Here is a 25,734-nt window from a genome sequence, read left to right on the forward strand (position 1 = left end):
AAGGGCGCTTCTTCGCCAACTTCTTGATCGGTTGCTTTATCATCTTTGTCCGATCCACCAAGCTCTGTGATAAGATCTCCGCCAATGTCCGCCACTGCTCATGGCAATCCCTTTCGATCTCCTCGAATTTGCCTTCTGGCGAGGTAGGCTTGCCGTCTCACAGCTCATGAAGACGTTTGGTTGTAATGGTAGAATCACTAGCGGGGAAGCATCAACAACGCTCCGTTCAAGCTGGTGAAGTTTTCGAAGATTAGTGATGGCGAGGCTTTGAGACTGAGAGGAAGGCTACACACCGAGTCGCCTCCGTTGGAATACTTTGATAAAGTGATTGGCGTGAGTTTAATGGAGGAGACACGTGATTTAAGATTATTTAAGTAATTTACTTTTTTTTTTTGCTAAATTGATGAACATGCTAATTTATTAGAAATATAGTTAGTCATTACGTATTTTTCGTCGCGGCCGTTATTCGTTTTATTTTGCCTTAAAATTTAGGAGTGATATTATAATTTAATCTAAAAAAATTTAGAGGGTACCGTAAAAACCGGATTCAAGCGCAATTTAACCGCTTAGTTTATACGGTTATACGTGACTTCCTTCCCGACTCCTGAGCAGCGGGGCCCTTTTGGTCATCTCTCTCCTCGTGCAAATTCCTCTTCTTCTCGATCAATCGAATGTCCGTCTCCAATTAGTGTTTAGGGTTTGTGTTAGTGAGCAGTGTTGCGATGTCGCAGAACGGGAAGTTGATGCCCAATCTCGATCAGCAGAGCACGAAGTTGCTTAACCTCACCGTCCTCCAGCGGATCGACCCATTCGTCGAGGAGATCCTTCTCACCGCCGCACATGTCACCTTCTACGAGTTCAACATCGAGCTCAACCAATGGGTACCGATCCGTTTCCTCTCTGATTGCATCCGCTTTTGCTCAGTCTCTTTTTGTTTGCTCCCATCTGATTAGGGTTTGGTTTTACCGCCCCCCATTGATTGCATTAGAGCCGTAAGGACGTCGAGGGATCGCTGTTCGTCGTTAAGAGGTTAGTCGGATGTTACCATTTAGTTGTTATCGTTGTTGATTTTTGTGTTAATAAGTGATTTTTCTTCTTCTCGATCGGGTATATTGACAGATTTTCCTCTAAATCTCCACTTTTTGTGTAGATTCTTTGAATCATTATAGTCGAGCTTATTTTTCGTCATATGGAAGTTCAATTCTTCTTTTCATGAATTTTAATCGGCAAACATCGTGTTCAATTCTTCTTTTATGAAGATGAACTAATTCTTATAATGCGTGCGTTTATTTTTTCTCCTTTTGTTTTGGCAGGAACGCACAGCCAAGATTTCAGTTTATTGTCATGAATCGGCGCAATACTGGTATGGAACATGCCCTCACTATCTTTCTTTCTTGTTAAGTCAAAAATCTTATCGTCCCATTTAAGCTGCTTAGTAATGTTATATAATTGGTTTAAACAGGCTCTAGGCATAAATGGTACTCTGGTATTAATTGATATTTCGATAGACAATAATAAATAACATGTATAGCAGGGGGATGCCTATGAATGCTGCAGGTTGAGTTATCTGGCGGTTTGATCAAGGTCAAAGTAAAGTAGAATTGTATCCTTCAGATTTCTACATGCTTCGTCCTCCAAATTGATGATGAAGTTGATAGATTTAAGATCTGAGAGCTATATCTGGAGTGAATTTGTTGTAATGCAAGTGTTCACATACATAATAGTTGACCTTCAGGTTATTAATGTATGTTGCTTCCTAGTTCTATCGTGCATAATTATATATATATAAGCTCTTAGTGTCAAGTGTCATTCATAATCTTTGAAAATCACATCTGTGTTCTATAATGCAACCCTTTCAATTCATTGCTCTTTGACTTATGGAGCATCTTTATTTTGAATATCTCGCCATATTTTCGAAGATAAACTTTGGTAAATTCTTGGATTTATTTTACTCTTTTACTATCTTGTGCTGGTGATTTTAGTACATTTTCTCTGTTCTCTTCTTAACAGATAATCTGGTTGAGGGTCTTTTGGGAGATTTTGAGTACGAAGTCCAAGTCCCATATTTATTATACCGAAATGCAGTGCAAGAAGTTAATGGTATATGGTTTTACAACTCTCATGACTGTGAAGCAGTTGCAAATCTCTTTAGTAGGTACTAATTTTCTGCTTTTTCCTGTCCGTTGACATTTGATCAAATCTGTGTTTAGACCTGTCGAAAGTGTACTTCATGATGGGGATGCTAGCAGGTTATTAGTTAGATGAGGCCAAAATTCCATTTAGAAGCTCTGCTCTTTACTGCATTTTACTCTGTGGTTTTGACTTTTGACATCTGTTTAATATTCTTCATTATGTGTTCTAGTCTGCATCACTTCTCTCCCAACTATATTATTGTGATCGGTAGATACTGTGTTACTTCTTTATATTAAATACATCTCTTTGTTCAGTCATACTAAATTAATCTCTTTTATTTAGGATACTTAATGCATATTCAAAGATCCCTCCCAAGCCAAAGGTATCATCAACAAAAAGGTAACCTGAAATTCCCTGAATTTGCTCAATTAAGAAGACAAAGAGAAACTTAAATTAGTAATGGCACCTGATAGTAAATTCCAGTCTTTGTAAATAGTATCTTTTCTTTTTCTTTTTTTTTATTTCTCTATGCTTTTATGAATTTTAGACTAATTTCTTTACTGAGTTAGCAGTTGGCATTTTAAGAGAAACCATATTTCTTTTTATTTGATTAGTTGCGGTACATATTGTTGTGCAATGAGTTTGTAGCATATTATGATTTGTTGAAGGGAAGTTTGATGACTGATCTCTTATATTATGTTAAACTAATCCTCTCTTCTCTTTTGAAGCTAGATGATTATGATTTTAAAATTTATCTGTCACATTTCTTCAGTTCTCTGTATCAGAAATTTCTTTACAAATATGCATATGTGCAGTCATTAAGTTGAACTAGGGTTCCTACTGCTAGTAGTGGATTCATAATTCAGTGAGCCCCTTATACAAGGCTCCCACCCATCTGGGGTGTGGGGAGGGAATATGTATGCAATCCTATCTTCATTTTTCAAAGAGGTTGTTTTAAAGATTTGAGCCATGATGTCTTGGACTCAAGGGGCGAGCCCTGCTGCCTTCACACTGGTTCATAACTTAACAAGTGCACCCTTAAGATAAGATACTCTAGTTGAAGACTTGCAATTGATAGGTTTGATGTACATCACTTAAAGTATCTTTAAGTCTTGAGCTACAGTTTGTATCTTGTGGAAGCCTCTTATTCATATTCCTAATTCCAATTGAATATGCAATGGACAAATAATGTTGCTGTCCTAAATACTCTGATACTCCAAATTATAGTTCAACATTATTGATCTGATTTATACATCTTATATAGTAAATCTGATTTACAATTCAATGTAATATTGATGGCTCTAAAATTACCAAAAATCAACCTTCTTTGTTTTGTTTTATATCAGTCAGACGTGGAGTATCTGATTGTTTATTTTTTCTGTGTTTTGCTGGTCATTATACAGAATGTAGATTTTCAATTTAGATGCTACATGTTTGCACTAGTTTTGGTGCGGTTGCATTGTAAGATATGCTGCTAGATTGTCCTTCACTATTTAAGTGTTTGAAGAACCATGGATTGATTATATATGTTGTTGATAACATCAACAAACTAATGCATCAATTAAGGAAGGTAGTGATACCTTGTCATCTAATGCAGATGTGCTTCACAATAATTCAATGTTCATAGTCAATGCATATTTTTCCTCTTAAATTTTAAAACTTAAATTAGTTATTTACTTATGTGATGCAAATCTAATATGAATGCAATATTTTGGAGAACAATCGACCCAAACAAGTAACTAAAGTAAAATATAATAAGCAATAACTGATAAGAAGTTAATTGATTAAAATGATCACTATTAGATGGAAGGAGAGAATACCACTTAGATAAGGCAGTAGCTTCCTCAATTCTCAAATAGGTATGTTGATAGTAGAAAGGCCTATAATATGGTGTAAGGAAAGACTGTAGAGTTTAAGTTTACCAATAAATGGAATAGTAGTGCTTTTACTTTGAAACCAAGTCCTCCTCTTCATGTCCGGGCACTCAAAGATTCTCTTTCACTGCCGGAATCTTCTGGACAGCAGCAATAACCAACGAAAAAAGTAGAGATTGAAGAAGGAGAGAGGTTTAGAGAGGAAGTAGAAGAGATTAGAGAAGAATCTTAAGAAAGAGTAGGAGAAAGGGAGAGAGAGAGAAGAATAACACAGGGGAGAAAGTGAGAGATCTCAAAATAATCTTGTTCCAACTTGTCCTTGTTTCTCATGCAATAACCTTTAAATAGATTAACAACTTTGATTCTAGCTGATTCTAATATAAACTTATTTCCTAATAGGACTCTAATTGATCATCTTACCTAAATTGACTGATCTAATTTAGGTAATAAATCAATGTGGACATCCCCATATATAAGCTTACCATAACTATCAATTGAGATTCTAATAGAAATTTATTTTCTAATAGGATCCTAATTGATTAAACCTTACCTAAATTGACCCCAATTTAGGTAATAACTCAATATGGACATCTCCCGCATATAGGCATATCTATCAATTGACTAATTTAATTGATTATTTAAATTAAAATCAACAATTAGACCAAAATTGGACTCAAGCAATTTTATTTTGGTCAAATTGAAGATGATGCCCACATCATTATGTTATCATAATTCATGTGTGTTAGAGAATCTTCTTTTTTTCATTTAGGAATCATTGGGACATTTTATGGTGTTTACTAGATAATGTATTCTTGTCCTTGGTCCTCCTGGAAGCATGCACAACATATATAATAGTGGCATCTTAATAGTCTTAATTTTTGTTAATCTACTAAATCGTAGTCTCGAGATAAATTGATTCATTTATATCTTTGAGGCAGTGAGTTTGAGGAACTGGAAGCAGTGCCTAGTTTATCCGTAATTGAGGGTCCTCTGGAGCCACCGACATCATCCGCTGCTGCACCAGTTGAAGATATACCTGATGATTCATTTGTGAACTTCTTCAGCGTATGTATATCTACCCTTTGTCTTGGCGCCCATTACTTTATATTTTATAGGATTACCTATGTGAGGGTTCCTTGTGTCGAATGAGAGACTAGTATGTTACTACTAACCTCATGACTGCGCTATTTAACAGATATATGAGATAGACAATTGTTAATTTCTTTCAGGGCTAGAATTATGGAGCATGAATTAGTCCCTTTATTTTTAGATTTTGACTTCGAGATTTTTATGATTTACAGGCAGCTGCAAGCACTGGTACTAAATCAAATGCAGTTATTCCGGGGCAACCACATGGTTCACATATATCTTCTGCTAGTGTTCCTTTATCTACTCATGCACCAACTATCACTCCATCACCACTGCCAAGCATTTCCACACCTCTACAAGCTGCATCCATTCCTCTAAGACCCCTCCTTGATACTCGGGAATCCAGCAGTGTCCACGGCAACCTTGCTGGCAACCATGCTGCAAATCTTGTGAAGCCTTCCTTTTTTTCGTCCACAACATCTTCTCAGTTGATGATGCCACCGGTTTCATCTTCCATTCCAACTGCCACTCCACTCCATCCTCCTGTGACAATGCAGCGCGGTACTCCATTGCTTCAACCATTTCCACCACCTGCTCCATCATCGTCACTCACTCCATCTCCAATCTATGACACAGTTATTACGAGAGACAAAGTCCGTGATGCATTGCTGAGGCTTGCACAGGTAATATACTCTTCTAAGAATTGCTCCTTCCGTATATCCATCTAAATTGTATGCTACTGCCGCGGAGCAAGTATTATAGCAATTAACAATGAGATTATAGCAAGTATTATATCCATCAACTTGGATGATAACTGTTTGTCAATGGACTATAAAATTTGTGATGCATTTATTTTCCCCCTTTGTCGTGGTTCTCTTTCTCTGATCTGGCCTGCCCATGCACCCATCCCACTTATGTAAAGCTTGGACTACCACGGACAGCTCCCAAATTTCTTTCTCTAATCTCTAAAGCTTGAAGTTCTCTTCAAACTCCCATTCTTTTATATTTTAGTAAGCCATATTGTCACACTTATTTCAATGTGCTTCATCCCTTTTAATGTGCACCTCTTGTTCATCCGTATTATATCTATGTCATTCATCTTGTATCAAGGCTACCCTTTATCATGGGGCGTCTTCTGAAAAATATATCCAGATGACCATCTTTATGTTTAGTTGGAGTCAAGTCTCAAGGTGCACTCTTGATATTCACAGTTTGTACCAAGCTTAGAGCAATACTTACCCTATTCAGATGCATCCTCATAATGCATGTGGAGCTTTTTTTATCCCTGAATTAAGTAATTATATCTTGTTTGTGCGCTCTGAATTCTAGTATCATTTGAATAATGATCCTTCTATATGCATTTATAAGCAGGAACATTAATCCATTATTTTCTTCCATGTCTCCGACAGAATGATCATTTCATTGATATGGTATATCGGGAGATTCTGAATGCACATAATTCATGATAAGAGGGGATTGTCTCAAGCTGATATTCTGTGCGGTTCAAGCTGCCTTCTCTTTGTATATCTTTCAAAACTCGTAGCAGTGTTTATGTGAACTGTTTACTTATTTCCTGGAATCTGTAAATGGGACTAGTGAACCGTTTTGATTTAGTTTGAATTGAATCTGGGCTTGTACAAAAGCTATTGTTTTCCATGGTCGGTTGAGCCTATTTTTTTCTAAATGACTTCCTCAGATCCTTGCAAAAGTTTGTTTGTTCAGATGTAGAGCAGAAAAATTATGACAAGTTTTCGCATTCTTCTAAAAATAATTTTTTGCATTTTTCTGAAATAAATTCTCAGCGGAGATAACAATAGCACCTCACTGGGCCAAACGGAAAATGATATGGGAAAAAATAAAAGATGAAAATCATATGATTTTTGTGATAGCGAGGACTGTCTGCTATTTTAATAATTAATTTGGTAAATTTTGTAGATTTGATTTTGCTCAATCGTGTTAAACGCGATCTTTTTATTTCTTGTTTTGATTAGGTCATGACTTTCTAAGCTCATCATTGAGTTACAGAAAGATGCTTAGCTCTTCTTTAATATATTGGTTTGAATAATTAAGCTAATTTCTTTTTTAAAATAAAAAATATCGACCGCAAGTAGTTCGAGTTCACACTGTGCGCAAGAACTGAACCTTGTCTATGTGCTGATAAAGTGATAATACTCAAACCTTAGGCTACGATCCCCATGTGGAAGCTGATCATCATGCAAGAGTAGATCTACACCAATACTCTTAGAACTGCAGACAAGAACTCTTTTTAAGTTGAAGAATGAAATACCCCTCCCTGGATTGCCATCATACATCATACTATAAGAAACCATGCGACGGATTGGTTACGGAGAAGGCCCCGTCCACCAAGAGATTAAGCCCGCTAACGTACTTGGACTCATCACTCCCCAAATACACGACCGCGTGCGCCACGTCCTCCACGGTCAGCGTGACTCCCCTGAGCACCGCCTTCTCCTCCATCGCCTTCTCCAGTTCCTCCTTCTCCATCTCAAACGCCTTCGATGCCAACGGCGTCGCTAGTCCGTACGGCGAGACGCAGTTCACTCGTACCCCGAACTTCCCCAGCTCTGCCGCGGCGCTCTTCACGATCCCCACCACCGCATGCTTCGAACACGTGTACGCCACGGGGGTCATCCCGGGCTCCACGGAGGCGACGCTCGCCGTGATTATAATGCTGCCGCGGCGAGCCGGCACCATGACGCGTGCCGCGTGCTTCGTGCCCAGGTAGCTTCCCATGGTGTTGACCGCCATAACCTGCCAGATATCCAATTGACGTGAAGTTAATAGAAACATATCAACCAACTATGCACGTAGATCTTTACTGCGACTTTGTGGTTTTTAAACGCAATCTAGTAGAATATTCAATATAATAGGAGTCAGAATATAATATATAAGAAAGTGATAGGTATTAATGGAGATAAAAACATAATACATAAAAAAAGTGAGGTTATTATTTTAAGAGATTAATTATATTTAGCTCCTCTGAAATATTATTCGTATATATTTTCTAAAATTTTCTTTTATCGTATAGACCCATTGATACAAAAAAAAACAAAAAAAAAAAGAAATTCTTGCTTTCAAAAATCCATATAATTTTTGTTTTGTTGAAGAGTCCTTATGAATATTTTTAGTAGTTCAGAAAATTTATATGAATAATAAAAAAAATCACGAAGTGTAAGCAGAAATCGATGATGATACATGAGTGCTAAGTGTAATTAATTATATATCAAATAATTAATTATAAATTTAACATATAAATATATTATTTTATTGTAGTTCCATTTACAATAGACATTTTCTTTTCAACAGAGAGAATAGGAAAGATGAGAAAAGATAAAAAAATATTAAATATGAGAATAATTTTTTCTCTTGTTTGGATGCAATCGAGAGAGGAAGAGAAAATTAAATTTATTCTGTTTAGTTTAAAAAAATAATAATAATATACTTACTATTATACAATTTATATAGTATTTAGTCGTTAAACTAAATCAGCATAGACGGTAAGATCCATAAGATTATACTTTGAAAAAAAATAAAAATATAATTAACGTATATGAACTATATTATCCATAAGCTATAATTTTGTTAATAAAATCTAAAAGGTCTAAATAAATTATAATAAAATAGGGGCACACTTAAAATATTAAAATATAAACAGAGCATGTTTTCTTCTATCTTACTTTTTCTTTCTTTCTCTTTAATTCCGGAGAGAAAATTATTTCACTCTTGACGTTCTTTTCTCTTCTTTCCTATTCTCACCATCCAAACAAGAGGGTGCAAAAAATCCAAAGCATTTTTCTAATAGATAATGGATCAAATAAACCTTTTCAAAGTTGGACTTCTCAGAGTCTAAGATCCGGGTGGTTGGGGATCCGATAACGCCTGCGTTGTTGAACATGATATCAAGTCTGCCGTGTTTGGAGACGGTGGCATCGACTGCACCGCTGATGTGGGATTCGTTGGTCACATCGCAGTGAACGTAGGACGCAACGGAGCTGCCAACTTGGTCGCAGAGCGCATGGCCATTCTCGTCTTGGATGTCAGCGATTACAACACGGGCGCCGTGGTTGGCGAAGAGCTTGGCAGTGCACGCGCCGATGCCGCTCGCGCCTCCGGTGATTAGTGCCACCTTGCCTTCAAGTCTAGAAATCATTTCGTGAATATTTATATTTTATTTCAGTTATTTGAACAACCAATTACATACAAGGGAAGGAGAGAGAGAGAGAGAGAGAGAGAGAGAGAGAGAGAGAGAGAGAGAGAGAGAGAGAGAGACAGAACCTTCTTGCAACTGCAGAGAGGATGATGGAAGGGCTTGCCATGGGAGTGAGGAGAGAATTCTGTAGTAGTAGATTAAAGGTCTGGCAGATGTTATAAAGACGATCAACTATTTTTTAGGACCACAAAAGTTAAGAAATGGATCACGATCTCAATAATCCAAATTGCTTCACGTTTTCCGCACTGTTATTAATGATTTAGACGTACCTTTACTAGAACGGCCATTTGTTTAGGGAAATAATATTTACTCACAAAAAATTATTATATAGAGAGCAAAATCTGTTTAAAAAATAGTTATTTTACCTATGATTCCTTGGGCAATAATATTTTTTGCTCACGTGAATACCAATTCTTATTTGCTTATGACTATTATAAGCTCGCCTGTCTAATAAGATTATCTTTTCTCTCCGATATTGGATTTCACAATAATAGAAACCAACAAACCAGGCATCGTTTCACCAAACAATATTATGGCCAATAATTGATCAATTTTTTATTGCACTAAATACCAAATGAGTGGACGATTGAACAAGCTATGTTAAACACCTATAAATAAATTCACTAAGATAGCAAAAGATTAGGTAAACTAAATATTAGATACGAAATGGACAATCTATAATTAAGATGCTAGATGTTGAGATTTTTAAATATCCAAACAAATCATAAATAAAAACTCCAAAATATGTAAACCACAAAGAGTAAAGAGAGAAAAAAAAGAGAAAAAATTTACGAGGTTTGACGATGTGTTTACATCCACAGGCGATGTGAATCTTCAGTCCATTATTAGAGAAACAAAATATAATTATTTTTAAGCCTCTAATTCCTCAGAATATAATAATTATGTTTTCTCAAAAGCTTCTTAATTAATTTATCATAAACTCATCTTAATGATATTTATAGGACTGACTTAGGAAGGAAAAACTCTGTGAGGCGTACTTACTCACTAGTCTCGTAAAATTGAACTAAAAAAGCATCTTATAGTATGCATAACCCCCACCATTCTTTTCATCTATAAGAGTAAGGTTTACTTGATGTCAATGCCATATACACTGTCCAAACATCTAATAGCTCATAATTTTTCAGTTTGATTTAAGTAAGAAGCTCAGTTCAGGCTCTTTCCGGAGATTATTCGATGCACCTAACTATATATAAGGGGGAGCATGATTGAATGGATGAACCGCCCACCGAACAGCTTCTGCACGAAAGGGGAAAGATGTGATGACGGACAAAGCGAATCATTTCCGTTCCTATGGAGAGGCTTCACAACATTATGATGGTACTAAACTCACTTCTATTTATTTTTCATTACTATGTTACTCACTTTATAGCTAATTTTTATTCTTTCTCTTTATGAATTTGACTAAATAAATATATGACAATAAAGTACTCTTTGAGCTGAATTAATTTCACCATTAAACTATCATTAATAATGTGTGGGCCATATTTAAAATTTAACTCAAAGTTAATAAAATTTTATATCAAATATTTCAATAATTTTCAGGTCTAAGGCATCATCAAAGAGACTCAATTTTGAAGCACTATTAACCTTTTTGGTAAATCAATAAGTTGTTAACGATTCTAATCACTCAAAAGGCAGATTAGTTGCACTTTAGTATTAGATATATCAAAGGTTGAAGTGAGTTCAACTATGGCACAAAAATATTAAGTACAAATGAACTTGATTATCCAACAAGAAGCAATCAAGTGGCAAAAAAGAGGACATGGAAGAGATTAATGCAAGTGACTATAACGAGACTTTGTTACGAAAGTAAAATTAATGATGTGAAGGACAACAGCAAATGCTAGCACATTTCATAATTAGAAAGCAGCAACTTATCAAGACTTTGATATGATAGGAAACATACATTCCTACAATAAATTGTGTAGGTGTCTTAAGGACCTTCTCTGCTCTCAAGAGGATCTGATTCCCGGGAAACAAGTTGTTGAAGGCTGAGGACCGACAAGGATGAAGGGAGCTGGATAAATGATTTTGTGATGGGCTGCTGCATGCCCACTTTTTCGTGTAATAATCACTAAAAAACAGCCAGATGCTGCAAGAGTGGGTCCAGGTCTAGAGGTGATGACGCCAGTTGGAAGACAAGTCGCGACATGCATAGCAATAATAGCCGGTGTTGAAATTAGCTCAAATTTATATTTGAGCATTTTGCACGCTTCCTATGCAGGTGCGTTCGAACGGACTCTAGAGGTGTAGTTTTCATACAGAGACTATTGATACAGACGTTTGAACGGCCCGGCTGTATTCGAACATGAATATGAACTTGAGAGCGAACTTGATGCAAGCGTTCGAATGTGGCCTTGGCATTATAACACCAATTTGTATTTGCACTAGGCGTGTTCAAATGTGCCCCGCGGGTGTTCGAATGCCCCAAGGAAATTTCCAACTTGAATCAGCCCTATAAATAGAAATTTTGGGTTTTAAAATTTAGTGCGGGTATTTTGCAAGAAAGAAAAATTTGTACAGGAGAGCCACCATTGTTTCGAATGAGATTGGAGTTGTAAACTCTTTGTATTTGAATATTTGCATAGTAGATTGAAGATTGTTCCGCCCGTGGACGTAAACACATCGCTGAACCACATAAATCTTATCTCTCCCTCTTATCTCTTTATGGTTTGCATCTAGTTAGTGTTCTTATTTGTGATTAGCTTGAGTATTTAAAGTTCTTTACAACTAGTATCTTATATTCGGAGTTCTTATATTAATATTAATATTAGTTTTGCTAATATTTAGTTTGTCCTAAATTATTACTATTCTATTTGAATTTATTTAAGGGTGAAGAGTTTTGCTTCAGCTTCCGCCACCCATTTGGGTATTTGTCCACCCATTTGGGTATTTGTACACTAGCCCATGCTTCATGTAGAACACCTTATTTGCTTATGACTATTATTAGCTCACCTGTCTAATAAGATTATCTTTTCTCTCCGATATTGGATTTGACAATAATAAAAACCAACCAACCAGGCACCGTTTCACCAAACAATATTATGACCAATAATTGATCAATTTTTATTGCACTAAATGCCAAATGAGTGGACGACAAAGAAGCTATGTTAAACACTTATAAATAAATCCACTAAGATAGCAAAAGATTAGGGAAACTAAATATTAGATACGGGATGGACAATCTATAATTAAGATGCTAGATGTTGAGATCTTTAAATATCCAAATAAATTATAAATAAAAACTCTAAATTATGCAAACCACAAAGAGTAAAGAGAGAAAAAAAAAGAGATAAGATTTACGATGTTTGACGATATGTTTAAATCCACAGGCGATGTGAATCCTCAATTCATTATTAGAGAAACAAAATATAATTATTTTTAAGCCTCTAATTCCTCAGAATATAATAGTTATGTTTTCTCAAAAGCTCCTTGATTAATTTGTCATAAACTCATCTTAATAATATTTATAAGATTGACTTAGGAAGGAAAAACTCCGTGAAGCGTACTTACTCACCGACCTCGTAGAATTGAACAAAAAAAAGCATCATATAGTACGCATAGTCCCCCACCATTCTTTTCATCTATAAGAGTAAGGTTTACTTGATGTCAATGCCACATCCACTATCCAGACAACTAAAAGCTCATAATTTTTCAGTTTGATTCAAGTAAGAAGCTCAATTCAAGCTCTTTCCGGAGATTATTCGATGCACCTAACTATATTTAAGGGGGAGCATGATTGAATAGATGAATCACCCACCGGACAACTTCTGCACGAAAGGGGAAAGATGTGATGACGGACAAAGCGAATCATTTCCGTTCCTATGGAGAGGCTTCACAACATTATGATGGTACTAAACTCACTTCTATTTATTTTTCATTACTATGTTACTCACTTTATAGCTAATTTTTATTCTTTCTCTTTATGAATTTGACTAAGTAAATATATGACAATAAAGTACTCTTTGAGCTGAATTAATTTCACCATTAAACTATCATTAATAATGTGTGGGCCATATTTAAAATTTAACTCAAAGTTAATAAAATTTTATATCAAATATTTCAATAATTTTCAGGTCTAAGGCATCATCAAAGAGACTCAATTTTGAAGCACTATTAACCTTTTTGGTAAATCAATAAGTTGTTAACGATTCTAATCACTCAAAAGGCAGATTAGTTGCACTTTAGTATTAGATATATCAAAGGTTGAAGTGAGTTCAACTATGGCACAAAAATATTAAGTACAAATGAACTTGATTATCCAACAAGAAGCAATCAAGTGGCAAAAAAGAGGACATGGAAGAGATTAATGCAAGTGACTATAACGAGACTTTGTTACGAAAGTAAAATTAATGATGTGAAGGACAACAGCAAATGCTAGCACATTTCATAATTAGAAAGCAGCAACTTATCAAGACTTTGATATGATAGGGAAACATACATTCCTACAATAAATTGTGTAGGTGTCTTAAGGACCTTCTCTGCTCTCAAGAGGATCTGATTCCCGGGAAACAAGTTGTTGAAGGCTGAGGACCGACAAGGATGAAGGGAGCTGGATAAATGATTTTGTGATGGGCTGCTGCATGCCCACTTTTTCGTGTAATAATCACTAAAAAACAGCCAGATGCTGCAAGAGTGGGTCCAGGTCTAGAGGTGATGACGCCAGTTGGAAGACAAGTCGCGACATGCATAGCAATAATAGCCGGTGTTGAAATTAGCTCAAATTTATATTTGAGCATTTTGCACGCTTCCTATGCAGGTGCGTTCGAACGGACTCTAGAGGTATAGTTTTCATACAGAGACTATTGATACAGACGTTTGAACGGCCCGGCTGTATTCGAACATGAATATGAACTCGAGAGCGAACTTGATGCAAGCGTTCGAATGTGGCATTGGCATTATAACACCAATTTGTATTTGCACTAGGCGTGTTCAAATGTGCCCCGCGGGTGTTCGAATGCCCCAAGGAAATTTCCAACTTGAATCAGCCCTATAAATAGAAATTTTGGGTTTTAAAATTTAGTGCGGGTATTTTGCAAGAAAGAAAAATTTGTACAGGAGAGCCACCATTGTTTCGAATGAGATTGGAGTTGTAAACTCTTTGTATTTGAATATTTGCATAGTAGATTGAAGATTGTTCTGCCCGTGGACGTAAACACATCGCTGAACCACATAAATCTTATCTCTCCCTCTTATCTCTTTATGGTTTGCATCTTGTTAGTGTTCTTATTTGTGATTAGCTTGAGTATTTAAAGTTCTTTACAACTAGTATCTTGTATTTGGAGTTCTTATATTAATATTAATATTAGTTTTGCTAATATTTAGTTTACCCCAAATTATTACTATTCTATTTGAATTTGTTTAAGGGTGAAAGTTTTGCTTCAGCTTCCGCCACCCATTTGGGTATTTGTACACTAGCCCATGCTTCATCTAGAACACCTTCTTGTAAAACATGGTAGGCGCCACCATCACCTTCTTCTTGGAAAACAAGCTTCACAGTACCCTTCAAATAAGATCATTTTAGATCAATAACCAGATGAATGTATAAGCAGGAACATTAATCCATTATTTTCTTCCATGTCTCTGGCAGAATGATCATTTCATTGATATGGTATATCGAGAGATTCTGAATGCACATAATTCATGATAAGAGGGGATTGACTCAAGCTGATGTTCTGTGCGGTTCAAGCTGCCTTCTCTTTGTATATCTTTCAAAGCTCATAGCAGTGTTTATGTGACCTGTTTACTTATTTCCTGGAATCTGTAAATGGGACTAGTGAACCGTTTTGATTTAGTTTGAATTGTATCTGGGCTTGTACAAAAGCTATTGTTTTCCATGGTCGGTTAAGCCTATTTTTTCTGAATGACTTCCTCAGTTCCTTGCATAAATTTGTTTGTTCAGATGAAGAGCAGAATAATTTTCTGCATTTTTCTGAAATAAATTCTCAGCAGAGATAACTATAGCACCTCAATGGGCCAAACGGAAAATGATATGGGAAAAATAAAAGATGAAAATCATATGATTTTTGTGATAGAGAGGACTGTCTGCTATTTTAATAATTAATTTGGTAAATTTTGTAGATTTGATTTTGCCCAATCATGTTAAACGCGATCTTTTTATTTCTTGTTTTGATTAGGTCATGACTTTCTAAGCTAATCATGAGTTACAGAAAGATGTTTAGCTCTTCTTTAATATATTGGTTTGAATAATTAAGCTAATTTGTTTTATTAAAAAAAAATATCAACCACAAGTAGTTCTAGTTCGCAGTGTGCGCAGGAACTGAACCCTGTCTGTGTGCTGATAAAGTGATAATACTCAAACCTTAGGCTACGATCGCCATGTGGAAGCTGATCATCATGCAAGAGTAGATCTACACCAATACTCTTAGAACTGCAGACAAGAACTCTTTTTAAGTTGGAGGGATTAAATACCCCTGGATTGCCATCATACGTCATACTATAAGAAACCATGCGACGGATTGGTTACGGAGAAGGCCCCGTCCACCAAGAGATTAAGCCCGCTAACGTACTTGGACTCATCACTCCCCAAATACACGACCGCGTGCGCCACGTCCTCCACGGTGAGCGTGACTCCCCTGAGCACCGCCTTCTCCTCCATCGCCTTCTCCAGCTCCTCCTTCTCCATCCCCAACGCCTTGAATCCCATCGGCGTCGCTAGTCCGTACGGCGAGACGCAGTTCACTCGTACCCCGAACTTCCCCAGCTCTGCCGCGGCGCTCCTCACGATCCCCACCACCGCATGCTTCGAACACGTGTACGCCACGGGGGTCATCCCGGGCTCCACGGAGGCGGCGCTCGCCGTGATTATAATGCTGCCGCGGCGAGCCGGCACCATGACGCGTGCCGCGTGCTTCGTGCCCAGGTAGCTTCCCATGGTGTTGACCGCCATAACCTGCCAGATATCCAATTGACGTGAAGTTAATAGAAACATATCAACCAACTATGCACGTAGATCTTTACGGCGACTTTGTGGTTTTTAAACGCAATCTAGTAGAATATTCAATATAATAGGAGTCAGAATATAATATATAATAAAGTGATAGGTATTAATAGAGATAAAAACTTAATGCATAAAAAAAGTGACGGTTATTCTTTTAAGAGAATAATTATATTTAGCTCTTCTGAATAACCATTATGTTTCACATACATTTTCTAAAATTTTCTTTTATCGCATAGACTCGTTGATCCAAAAAAAAAATTCTTGCTTCCAAAAATCTATATAGTGATTTTGTTTGTTGAGGAGCCTTTATAAATATTTTTATTCGTTCAAAAGATCTATATAAATATTAAAAAATTTATGAAATGTATACAGAAAATGATAATATACACGGATGCTAAGTGTAATTATTTTGTATCAAATAATTAAACTATAAATTAAATATATAAAACATGCTACTTTATTGTAATTTTATTTATATAGACACTTCCGTTTGGACAGAGAGAATATGAAAAGAAAAATAAAAGAGAAAAAAAAGAAAAGAAAAAACATAAAATAAGAGAATAAATTTCTCTCCTATTTGGATGTAATCGAGATAAGAGAAAAAAAATTTACTCTTTTAAGTTTAAAAAAGAAATAAAATAAAATAATATGTTTACTATTATATAATTTATCTAGTATTTGGTCATTAAACTAAATCAGCACAGACCATAAGATCCATAAGATTACTCTTTTAAATAAATAAAAATTTGCAAATAAAATAAAAACAAAAGTAACATATATCAAATATATTATCCATAAGCTATAATTTTGTTAATAGAATCTAAAAGATCTAAATGAATTTTATTAATAAAATAAGGGCATATTTAAAATATTAAAATATAAAAAGAGCATGTTTTCTTCTCTCTTACTTTTCTTTCTCTCTCTTTAATTCCGGACAGAAAATTATTTCTCTCCTGACATTCTGTTCTCTTCTTTCCTATTCTCACCATCCAAACAAGAGGGTGTAAAAAATCCTGCATTTTTCTAATAGATAATGAATCAAATAAACCTTTTCAAAGTTGGACTTGTCAGAGTCTAAGAGCCGGAAGGTTGGGGATCCGATAACGCCTGCGTTGTTGAACATGATATCAAGTCTGCCGTGTTTGGAGACGGTGGCATCGACTGCACCGCTGATGTGGGATTCGTTGGTCACATCGCAGTGAACGTAGGACGCAATGGAGCTGCCAACTTGGTCGCAGAGCGCATGGCCTTTCTCGTCTTGGATGTCAGCGATTACAACACGGGCGCCGTGGCTGGCGAAGAGCTTGGCAGTGCACGCGCCGATGCCGCTCGCGCCTCCGGTGATTAGTGCCACCTTGCCTTCAAGTCTAGAAATCATTTCGTGAATATTTATATTTTATTTTAGTTATTTGAACAGCCAGTTACATACATACAAGGGAAGGAGAGAGAGAGAAAGAGAGAAAAGAAAACCTTCTTGCAACTGCAGAGAGGATGATGGAAGGGCTTGCCATGAGAGTGAGGACAGAATTTCGTAGTCGTAGATCGAAAGGTCTGGCAGATGTTATAAGGGCGATCAACTATTTTTTAGGACCACAAAAATTAAGAAATGGATCGCGACGATCTCAATAATCCAAATTGCTTCACGTTTTCCGCACTGTTATTAATGATTTAGGCGAACGTTTACAAGAACGGTTGTTTAGGGAAATAATATTTACTGGCAAAAAATTATTATATAGAAAGCAATATCTTATTAAAAATTAGTTATTTTACCTATGATTCCTTGGGCAATAATATTTTTTGCTCGGTGAATATCAATTCTTATTTGCTTATGACTATTATTAGCTCACCTGTCTAATAAGATTATCTTTTCTCTCCTATATTGGATTTGACAATAATAAAAACCAACCAACCACGCATCATTCCCCCAAACAATATTATGGCCAATAATTGATCACTTTTTTGTTGCGCTAAATGCCAAATGAGTGATAGAAGCTCTTGTAAACACGGATAAATAAATTTACTAGGATAGCAAAAAATTAGGTAAACCAAATATTAGATACCAAATAGAGAATCCACAATCAAAATGATAGACGTAGAGATCTTTAAATATTCAAGTTAATCATAAATAAAAAAACTCTAAAATTCACAAACCTCAAAGAGTAAAGAGAAAAAGGAAAAGATAAATTTTAGATGGCTTTACGATATGTCTACGTCCACGAACAATGTGAATCTTCAATCTATTAGTAAAAAAATAAAATACAATTATTTTTAAGCCTCCAATCCATCCGGATATAGTAGGTATGTTTTCTCAAAAGCATATTTGATTAGTTTGTATTTATCTTAATAATACATATAGGACTGATTTACAAAGAAAAAATTCCGTGGGACATACTTACTCAGCAGCCTTGTAGAATTGAAACCGAAAAAAACATTAGTATCTCATACTACCCCACCATCCTTTTCATCTTCAAGAATCAAGGTTTACTTGATGTCGATGTAATTTCTACTGTCCAAGCATCTAACAGCTCACAATTTTGGCCAAAACAAGAGGTTTTTTTTTTTTTAAACACAGGTCCATAAGCTAATTTTCTTATATCGAGGTTTACAACTGAATATAAAAATACGTAAGTTGAAAAGCTTCCTCTGTAAGAAAGTGAATTTGAATAGAAGAGGTGAATTTGATTGGAAAAAACTGAAGGTTAAGAGTATAGTGGTGGTGGAGGAGAAAAAACTATCGAATTCCATGATCGGCATCAAAGATGGAGGTTAATCCTAGAATTTCTCTGATATCATATACAAGAGCTTTTTACAACCCAACAATCTAAGAAAACTATAACCTGAAAAAGCTCTCTTTTGAGTATCACCTGAAAAAGACAACACTCGTAATTTCCGAGTATCTTAAGAAAACAATGAGTGCATTATATTCAAATGACGTATTACCAAGTCATTGTGATTTCTCACAGATCTCCACGAGTATTCTACTTCGTCCATTCACCTTCTTCGATCCTCTTCCCTTCCCCGACCTTCGACGCTCGCCAGTGTCGTCTTCCCAAAGAAGCTTCACCTCCTTTTGTCTTGCCGACACTTTGCGCGCTAGCTTTCTCTTTCGGTCGATGTTTCGCCGGATACGTCCGCCGGTCGCCTAAAATCAGATTTCTCCCATTTCAATCTCTGTACTTTCTCAAAATGTTAAGAAAAACTTCGAACTTTTCTTTTATTTAGGCTAATTCTGTAACATTGAATTTATTTGATCTCTTGTATAGAGTAGCGCGGATATTCTACAACATTGAATTCGTTGAATTTATGTAATAATATGATTGCCTTTTTATTGACAAAAAAAAGAAAAAGAAAAAAGATACTAGATACTGGACTCCAAAAAGAGACTCAAAGAAGGAAGTAATTCATTCTCCTCCAAAGTCCGAACTAATGACGACTTCCTTATTAATTTGTGATAAAACAGGATGAAGTAAACTTTATTTTATATAACTCATGGAGGAACCAAAGAATAAGTTCCTGAATCTAGTTTCTAAGCATTTTGACAGTTTACTCATAAAGTAGTCCCATAATTAACACCCCACATTATATAGATAGGGACATACCCTGATATTAACCGTTAGTTTACATTATAATTTGTTTAAAAGATTATGACTTTGAGGAATGCTGGCGCAAGAACTCCATTGCAACGGCAGCATGCAGAGCAGCTCCTACAGGAAGTGTCTTCTCATCAAGAGTAAAGTAGGAAGAGTGCACGTTACGGAGTGGCACCATGGATTCATTACCAATTCCAATCAAGATAATAACACTTGCCATTTTTTGAGAGTAGAAGCTGAAGTCCTCAGCGCCCATCTCTTGTGGGCTCACTCGAACGTTGTCTTTACCGAGCAAGCTCTCGCCTACCAACTTTGCAAGGGCATACATGCCATCGTCATTAACAGTAGCGGGATATGGCATGAGCTTCTTCTCCAAGAAGTCCACTGTGGCAGTGCATCGGTGGACGGCAACCTGTGTCTCTATGATCTTCAAAAAAGACGAGTAGATATTATAGGAAATCAATTGGTTTGTGAACAAACATTAGTTTGAGTTTTATCTAGAAAATGCCTGCTAAAAGTAAATGGACTACAAGCATGTTATCCATGACTTGCAATTCAAAATGAGAAAAAAAAAGTACTTATAGTATAATCATTTGAGAACTGTCACAAAAGTAGAATTTAGGATTCGCTGCAGTTAGAGATTACCTCTTTAATCCTTTTAAAGAGGTAGGATAGACCTTCTGTTGTCATGCTCCTAATCGTGCCACCAAATGTGGCAGTCTCTGGAATAACATTGTATGCTTCTCCTGCATTTATGAACGTAACAGATACCACCTAAGATGTAAGAGAATGCAAAATATTGTCACTTTTGAGCAATTCTGTCATGAGATATAATCAGAGGAGAAGCAGTTGTATCATAATTATAATTATTATCTTAACAACAAACAAGCAAATTAAAGATGCATACGATTTTGTGTCACCATTAGTTGTCAGACCTCTTATTTCACTAACATTGGCACTAGCTATGTCTGCAAGTTAATTCTGGCTTAACCTCATTGTTGGATTAACCAAAGGTCAAGATTAAGATATGGCAAGGTTATTCATCATTGCTTATATATCGTAGTTTCAGCACGTACTGTTTACAGCGTATTGCACCAGCCAAGATTATTTTCACAAATACAACGTCCTTAGTTGTTCTTCAAACCACTGTATAAATTATTTTATTTCCACGTCAGAGGCATCATCAAGGAGACTCAATTTTGGAGCTGTATTAACCTTTTTAGTAGATCAATAAGTTGTTAATTATTCTAACCACCCAAAAGGCAAATTAGTTGCACTTTAATATTAGATATATCAAAGGTTGAAGTGAGTCCAACTATGCCACAAAAATATTAAGTACAAATGAACTTGATTATCCAACAAGAAGCAATCAAGTAGCAAAAAGGAGGACATGGAAGAAATTAATGCAAGTGACTATAGCAAGAATTTGTTATGAAAGTAAAATTAATCATGTGAAACATGGAAGAAATTAATGCAAGTGACTATAACAAGAATTTGTTATGAAAGTAAAATTAATCATGTGAAAGACAACAGCAAATGCTAGCACATTTCATAATTAGAAAGCAGCAACTTATCAAGACTTTGATAGGGAAACACGCATTCCTACATTAAATTGTGTAGGTGTCATAGGGACCTACTCTGCTCTCAAGAGGATCTGATTCCCGGGAAACAAGTTGTTGAAGGCTGAGGATTGCCAAGGATGCAGGGAGAACTGGATCAATGGTTTTGTGAGGGGCTGCTGCATGCCCACCTTTTCCTGTAATAGTCACTAAAAAACAGCCAGATGCTGCAAAAACACGTCCAGGTCTAGAGGCGATGACGCCAGTTGGAAGATAAGGTGCAACGTGCATAGCAAAAATAGCCAGTACATCATCCAGAACACCTTCTTGTAAAACATGGTAGGCGCCGCCATGACCCTCTTCTCCTGGTTGGAAAACAAGCTTCACAGTACCCTTCAAATAAGATCATTTTAAATCAATAGCCAGATGAAGCTAAATGATGGGAATTGAATAGAGGAATTCAAAATAAACATAAGAGTAATGATATACCCACAAACACTTCACAAACATTCTACAAATAAGATTATGTGGCATCATCTTATCCATTAATAGTTTTTTTCTCCATCTCATAATCGTCACTGTCAACAGAAAAGATGATACCACATCAAAAGTATTTGAAGAATATTTGTTTCTCCATCTCATGACTATCACTATGGATGGATAAGATGATGCCACATTAAAAGCATTTGTAGAATGTTTGTAGGCATAACAATATTTTAACCAATGAATTGAAAAATCAATCGATCCCAATTCATATTACTGAAACGGATCAACTGATTCGGTCAAACCCCAATACAAATTGTTCAAAATGGAAGACTATACAGCTAATATGGCCAGTATATATCGCCTTTTCAAGCGATTGATCTCAATCCCGAAACCAATACTTAGAAGTTAGAATTTTGATTCTAACTGTAAAGTTTCATACATTTCATGCATTAAGAGTGAAGCAACTTATATAACTCGTTATTGTACTATAATAAAGTTATATCATTCCCAAAATTATGGCAGAATCAACTACAAAAGTATTCTTGAAAAAATGACGGTTGAGTACCTTCAATTCACTCTTTCGATGCTGAAGCAACTTAGCTGCCCCTAAGAGCATTGTTACATGAGCATCATGCCCACAAGCATGCATTTTTCCACTTTCCTTGCTCTTGTACTCCCAATCTAACATTTCCTTGCAGAGGATTTGTATATCAAGTGATTAGTTCCAGTTGACAAAATTATTTGCAGAATAGTAACAAGAAAACAAATAGTACCAACAGGCATTGCTGTCCCTGTCAGGAATCATTATTTTGCGTATTAAATCCTCCTAAACAGACTGTTCATTTACTAGGTGATGATAGAAGAATATTTCCATAAAATCAATATACTGGATATCTAAATTGTACTGAGTTAAGAACTGACGGCACTGAATTTGTCTAGAAGCAGTGTGGTATTGAAAATCTGGATTGACCACCATTAATATGGAAATGACTTGGATTGAGTGAAGTCTACAAGGATTAATCGATGTCTTTGGCCATTCCCAACTTCTTGTCTCTGTTCTTTGATACAAAACTTTCCACCCTTACCATGTCAGCAATCTATCAATCATTATCAACGAACAATTTGATTTGCACTAAGTTGAGCTGTGATTATAGAATCACAATCATTTCTTATCGACTAATTATGTCACCCAAGTCAATGAATACTTTTCGTTTGTAGTTTTACTGATAAGACTAGAATAAAAAATGTCTCCCTTTCACCTCCTTTTCGTTCATATCGGTATACCCAGCCCAATAACTACACGCCCACATGATTAAAGAGCAATTCATGAAACAAAAAACATACAAAAAGATAACAGTTACCTGCAACGGAAGTGCGTCCATGTCTGCCCTAAGGGCAAAGAACTGACCCAGACCGGACCCAATTGTAGCCACGACCCCTGTTTTAGCGACCGGCCATGAGTACCCAATTCCCAACTTATCGAGCTCGGATCGAATCAATTCGCTGGTCTTATACTCCTCAAAGGCGAGCTCTGGGTTTTGGTGGATTCTCCTCCGGATGCTCGTCATCCAATCGAAGAACTCGGGCTCGCGAGCCGACTCCAGGATCTCCCGAACGGAGATTGCAGTTTCGGCTGGTAGGTTCTGAGAGGCACATGAACGAGAAGGGAGGAAGGCCGAGATGAGAAGAGAGGAGAATAAGAGTACGTAGGGTACTGGTGAGGAGGAAGAAGAAGAAGAAGGTGCCATGGAGAAGAGGAAGAGGAGGGTGAAATGGCTGGGAATCGAGACTATATTCGTTATATGATTACCGTAATTTTGTTTTTACTTATCACACCTTAATATATGATTATTTATGTCGCACCTTACGTTTTACTTTTAATGCCTCGATAATATGTAATTTAATTTTACTTTATAAATTTAAATAAAACCCTAAAAAATACCTATTTTTATTTTAAATTTAGTTTTCTATTTATTTCTACCTTATAGCCGAACAAACAGTCAAACACTAACGACATGGTATATTTAAAACATCTACGGGAGTTGAATAATAAAGATTTATATGATAAAGTACGAACTATAATAAAAGTAAAATATTGGGTGTTTATAAAAAAATTTATCTTATTATATTAAAAGTTATGCCATTAGGCATGGAATCCGAACCTGATAAAGTAGTCCAACTTTAGGCCTACGTGTCACTCTGCATCTCCTTTCCATCATACTTTAAGTCTTAAACTCCATCAACTGTTCATCGAGATTTCCTACGTGATTCCTTCTCGATCCTTGTATTCCATCCATCAGCCATTTGTATGGCGCCTCCTTCCCAAAGGCCTCTGGGCTGGAGAGGAACAAAGGCCTCTGGGCTGCAGAGGAAGGAGAAGTCAACGCATGAGGATGAGAACAGGGCGGAGACAGCCACTTCTACAACCCCGACCTCTAGTAAGCCAGACTTGGCTGGGCTTCGGTGGTTTTGGGAGGAGGATACTATCTGAGGAGATTTTAAACATAATCTGGGAGCAAAGCAAACAATTGCATCCCCCAATTATTAATCAAGTTAAAAAATTATTTTGAACTTAACTTTGCTTGCTCTAAGCCATGCAGAGTTCTAATTGCATCGCCGAGCTATTAATATGAGTTGAGCTAAAGTAAAATTATCAAACTACTAAATAATTTTCTCTACAATAATTATTTAAAAAAAATTATATCTCTTTTTTGAAATTATTTATAAGTCCGAACTAAACATTGTTGAGAATAACTAAACTATTAATTGATTGGAGCATGAACCTAAACTATCAAACTACTAAATAATTTTTTTATAATAATTAATAGGCGTTGATTTTTTTTCTATATCTCTATAAGAAAAGTAGCTTTCTTGCGACTCGTTAATTCCAGGTCTATGCATATATAGTTGTTCGTACGTATCCATCCACTACATTGCTTATGTCTAACAGATGGAAAAATAATAATTGTAGCTACAAAATTATAAAGTATTCATTCGGTAAAAAGATGACACGTATCTCCTTTGCTATATATCAAACAAGATTTGCTAGTCTACTGATCGACTTCATTTTCCAAGCATCAAAATATATATTATCATATTAATTGCATTGCCTGCAAAGAATCCTGACAACAATGGTACCGAAAAGAAATATATATGTATATAAGGCCGGACCTAATTAAATTAATCCAAAGTTGGCCACCAACCCCATCCGTTTGCATCATTGCAGTCCATTTGAAATCTGAATCTTGTCACCAAAGCATGAAGATAATCTAATCTAAGCTAGACTTATCGAGCTGATCACTACGTCTCTAGTCGGCAGACAAGAAGTGAATCAGTTTCTTTGAAGTAGTCCTTACAATATATATATAGGCAAATACTTTAATGCCTCTTTACAAATTATAATTTTAATTCAACGACTATAATAATTAGTTTTTATACCCGGTATCAGTTTTTCGGTACCGGTTATAAAACCACGTTAAGTAAAAAAAAGAGTATATTAGTCAAAAAGATTTAATTAAGTGTGTCTAACTTTTTAATATTTCTATTATACTCTTGAAGATCTTAGCCGTTACATCTTCATAAAATATTCTTTTCTTCCGTTCGGATTTCTCTCTTAAATATAATTATGCCTTAATTATAGGAGATATCATTTAATATTAAATAATTTAAATTTGGTTATTTGGAGATAAACTTTATTTTAAATATAATTCTCTATCTTTATCTATTAAAATTTAATTTAAATCAATCTTAAACTAATAAGAGATATATATATAAATAATAAAAAATAATC

General features: G+C 35.8%; 4 protein-coding genes across 6 annotated transcripts; 1 reads left to right on the forward strand and 3 right to left on the reverse strand.

Moving 5' to 3' along the window:
• Positions 1-592: 592 nt before the first annotated feature.
• LOC140792610 (mRNA-decapping enzyme-like protein) lies at positions 593-6,752 on the forward strand. 2 transcript variants are annotated; one of them, XM_073143707.1, is made up of 8 exons: positions 593-881; positions 989-1,029; positions 1,314-1,363; positions 2,011-2,155; positions 2,476-2,532; positions 4,946-5,072; positions 5,309-5,779; positions 6,506-6,752. In XM_073143707.1, exons 1-8 carry the CDS (start codon positions 723-725, stop codon positions 6,560-6,562), a joined length of 1,107 nt encoding a protein of 368 aa, XP_072999808.1. In that variant the 5' UTR covers positions 593-722; the 3' UTR covers positions 6,563-6,752. The 2 variants fall into 2 exon arrangements, with proteins under 2 accessions (XP_072999808.1, XP_072999809.1); XM_073143708.1 differs by lacking the exon at positions 2,476-2,532 and having other exon boundaries at positions 597-881.
• A 470-nt stretch (positions 6,753-7,222) lies between these two features.
• LOC140791787 (momilactone A synthase-like) lies at positions 7,223-9,472 on the reverse strand. Its single transcript, XM_073142437.1, has 3 exons — positions 9,393-9,472; positions 8,938-9,256; positions 7,223-7,868 (listed from the first exon to the last, which is right to left on the reverse strand). The coding sequence occupies exons 1-3, from the start codon at positions 9,431-9,433 to the stop codon at positions 7,413-7,415; spliced, it is 816 nt and encodes a 271-aa protein (XP_072998538.1). The 5' UTR covers positions 9,434-9,472; the 3' UTR covers positions 7,223-7,412.
• Positions 9,473-15,671: 6,199 nt separating this feature from the next.
• LOC140792555 (momilactone A synthase-like) lies at positions 15,672-17,846 on the reverse strand. The gene is made up of 3 exons (XM_073143623.1): positions 17,780-17,846; positions 17,358-17,676; positions 15,672-16,261 (listed from the first exon to the last, which is right to left on the reverse strand). Exons 1-3 carry the CDS (start codon positions 17,818-17,820, stop codon positions 15,806-15,808), a joined length of 816 nt encoding a protein of 271 aa, XP_072999724.1. The 5' UTR covers positions 17,821-17,846; the 3' UTR covers positions 15,672-15,805.
• A 1,925-nt stretch (positions 17,847-19,771) lies between these two features.
• Positions 19,772-23,757, reverse strand: LOC140793000 (IAA-amino acid hydrolase ILR1-like 3). Of its 2 annotated transcripts, none has more exons than XM_073144300.1 (5): positions 23,306-23,757; positions 22,510-22,635; positions 21,537-21,839; positions 20,545-20,673; positions 19,772-20,326 (listed from the first exon to the last, which is right to left on the reverse strand). In XM_073144300.1, exons 1-5 carry the CDS (start codon positions 23,690-23,692, stop codon positions 19,952-19,954), a joined length of 1,320 nt encoding a protein of 439 aa, XP_073000401.1. In that variant the 5' UTR covers positions 23,693-23,757; the 3' UTR covers positions 19,772-19,951. The 2 variants fall into 2 exon arrangements, with proteins under 2 accessions (XP_073000401.1, XP_073000399.1); XM_073144298.1 differs by having other exon boundaries at positions 21,537-21,851; positions 23,306-23,756.
• Positions 23,758-25,734: the final 1,977 nt, after the last annotated feature.

The sequence above is a fragment of the Typha latifolia genome, chromosome 7 (assembly GCF_019914945.1).
Source record: "Typha latifolia isolate L0001 chromosome 7, TyphaL0001v2, whole genome shotgun sequence".
Taxonomy (NCBI): domain Eukaryota; kingdom Viridiplantae; phylum Streptophyta; class Magnoliopsida; order Poales; family Typhaceae; genus Typha; species Typha latifolia.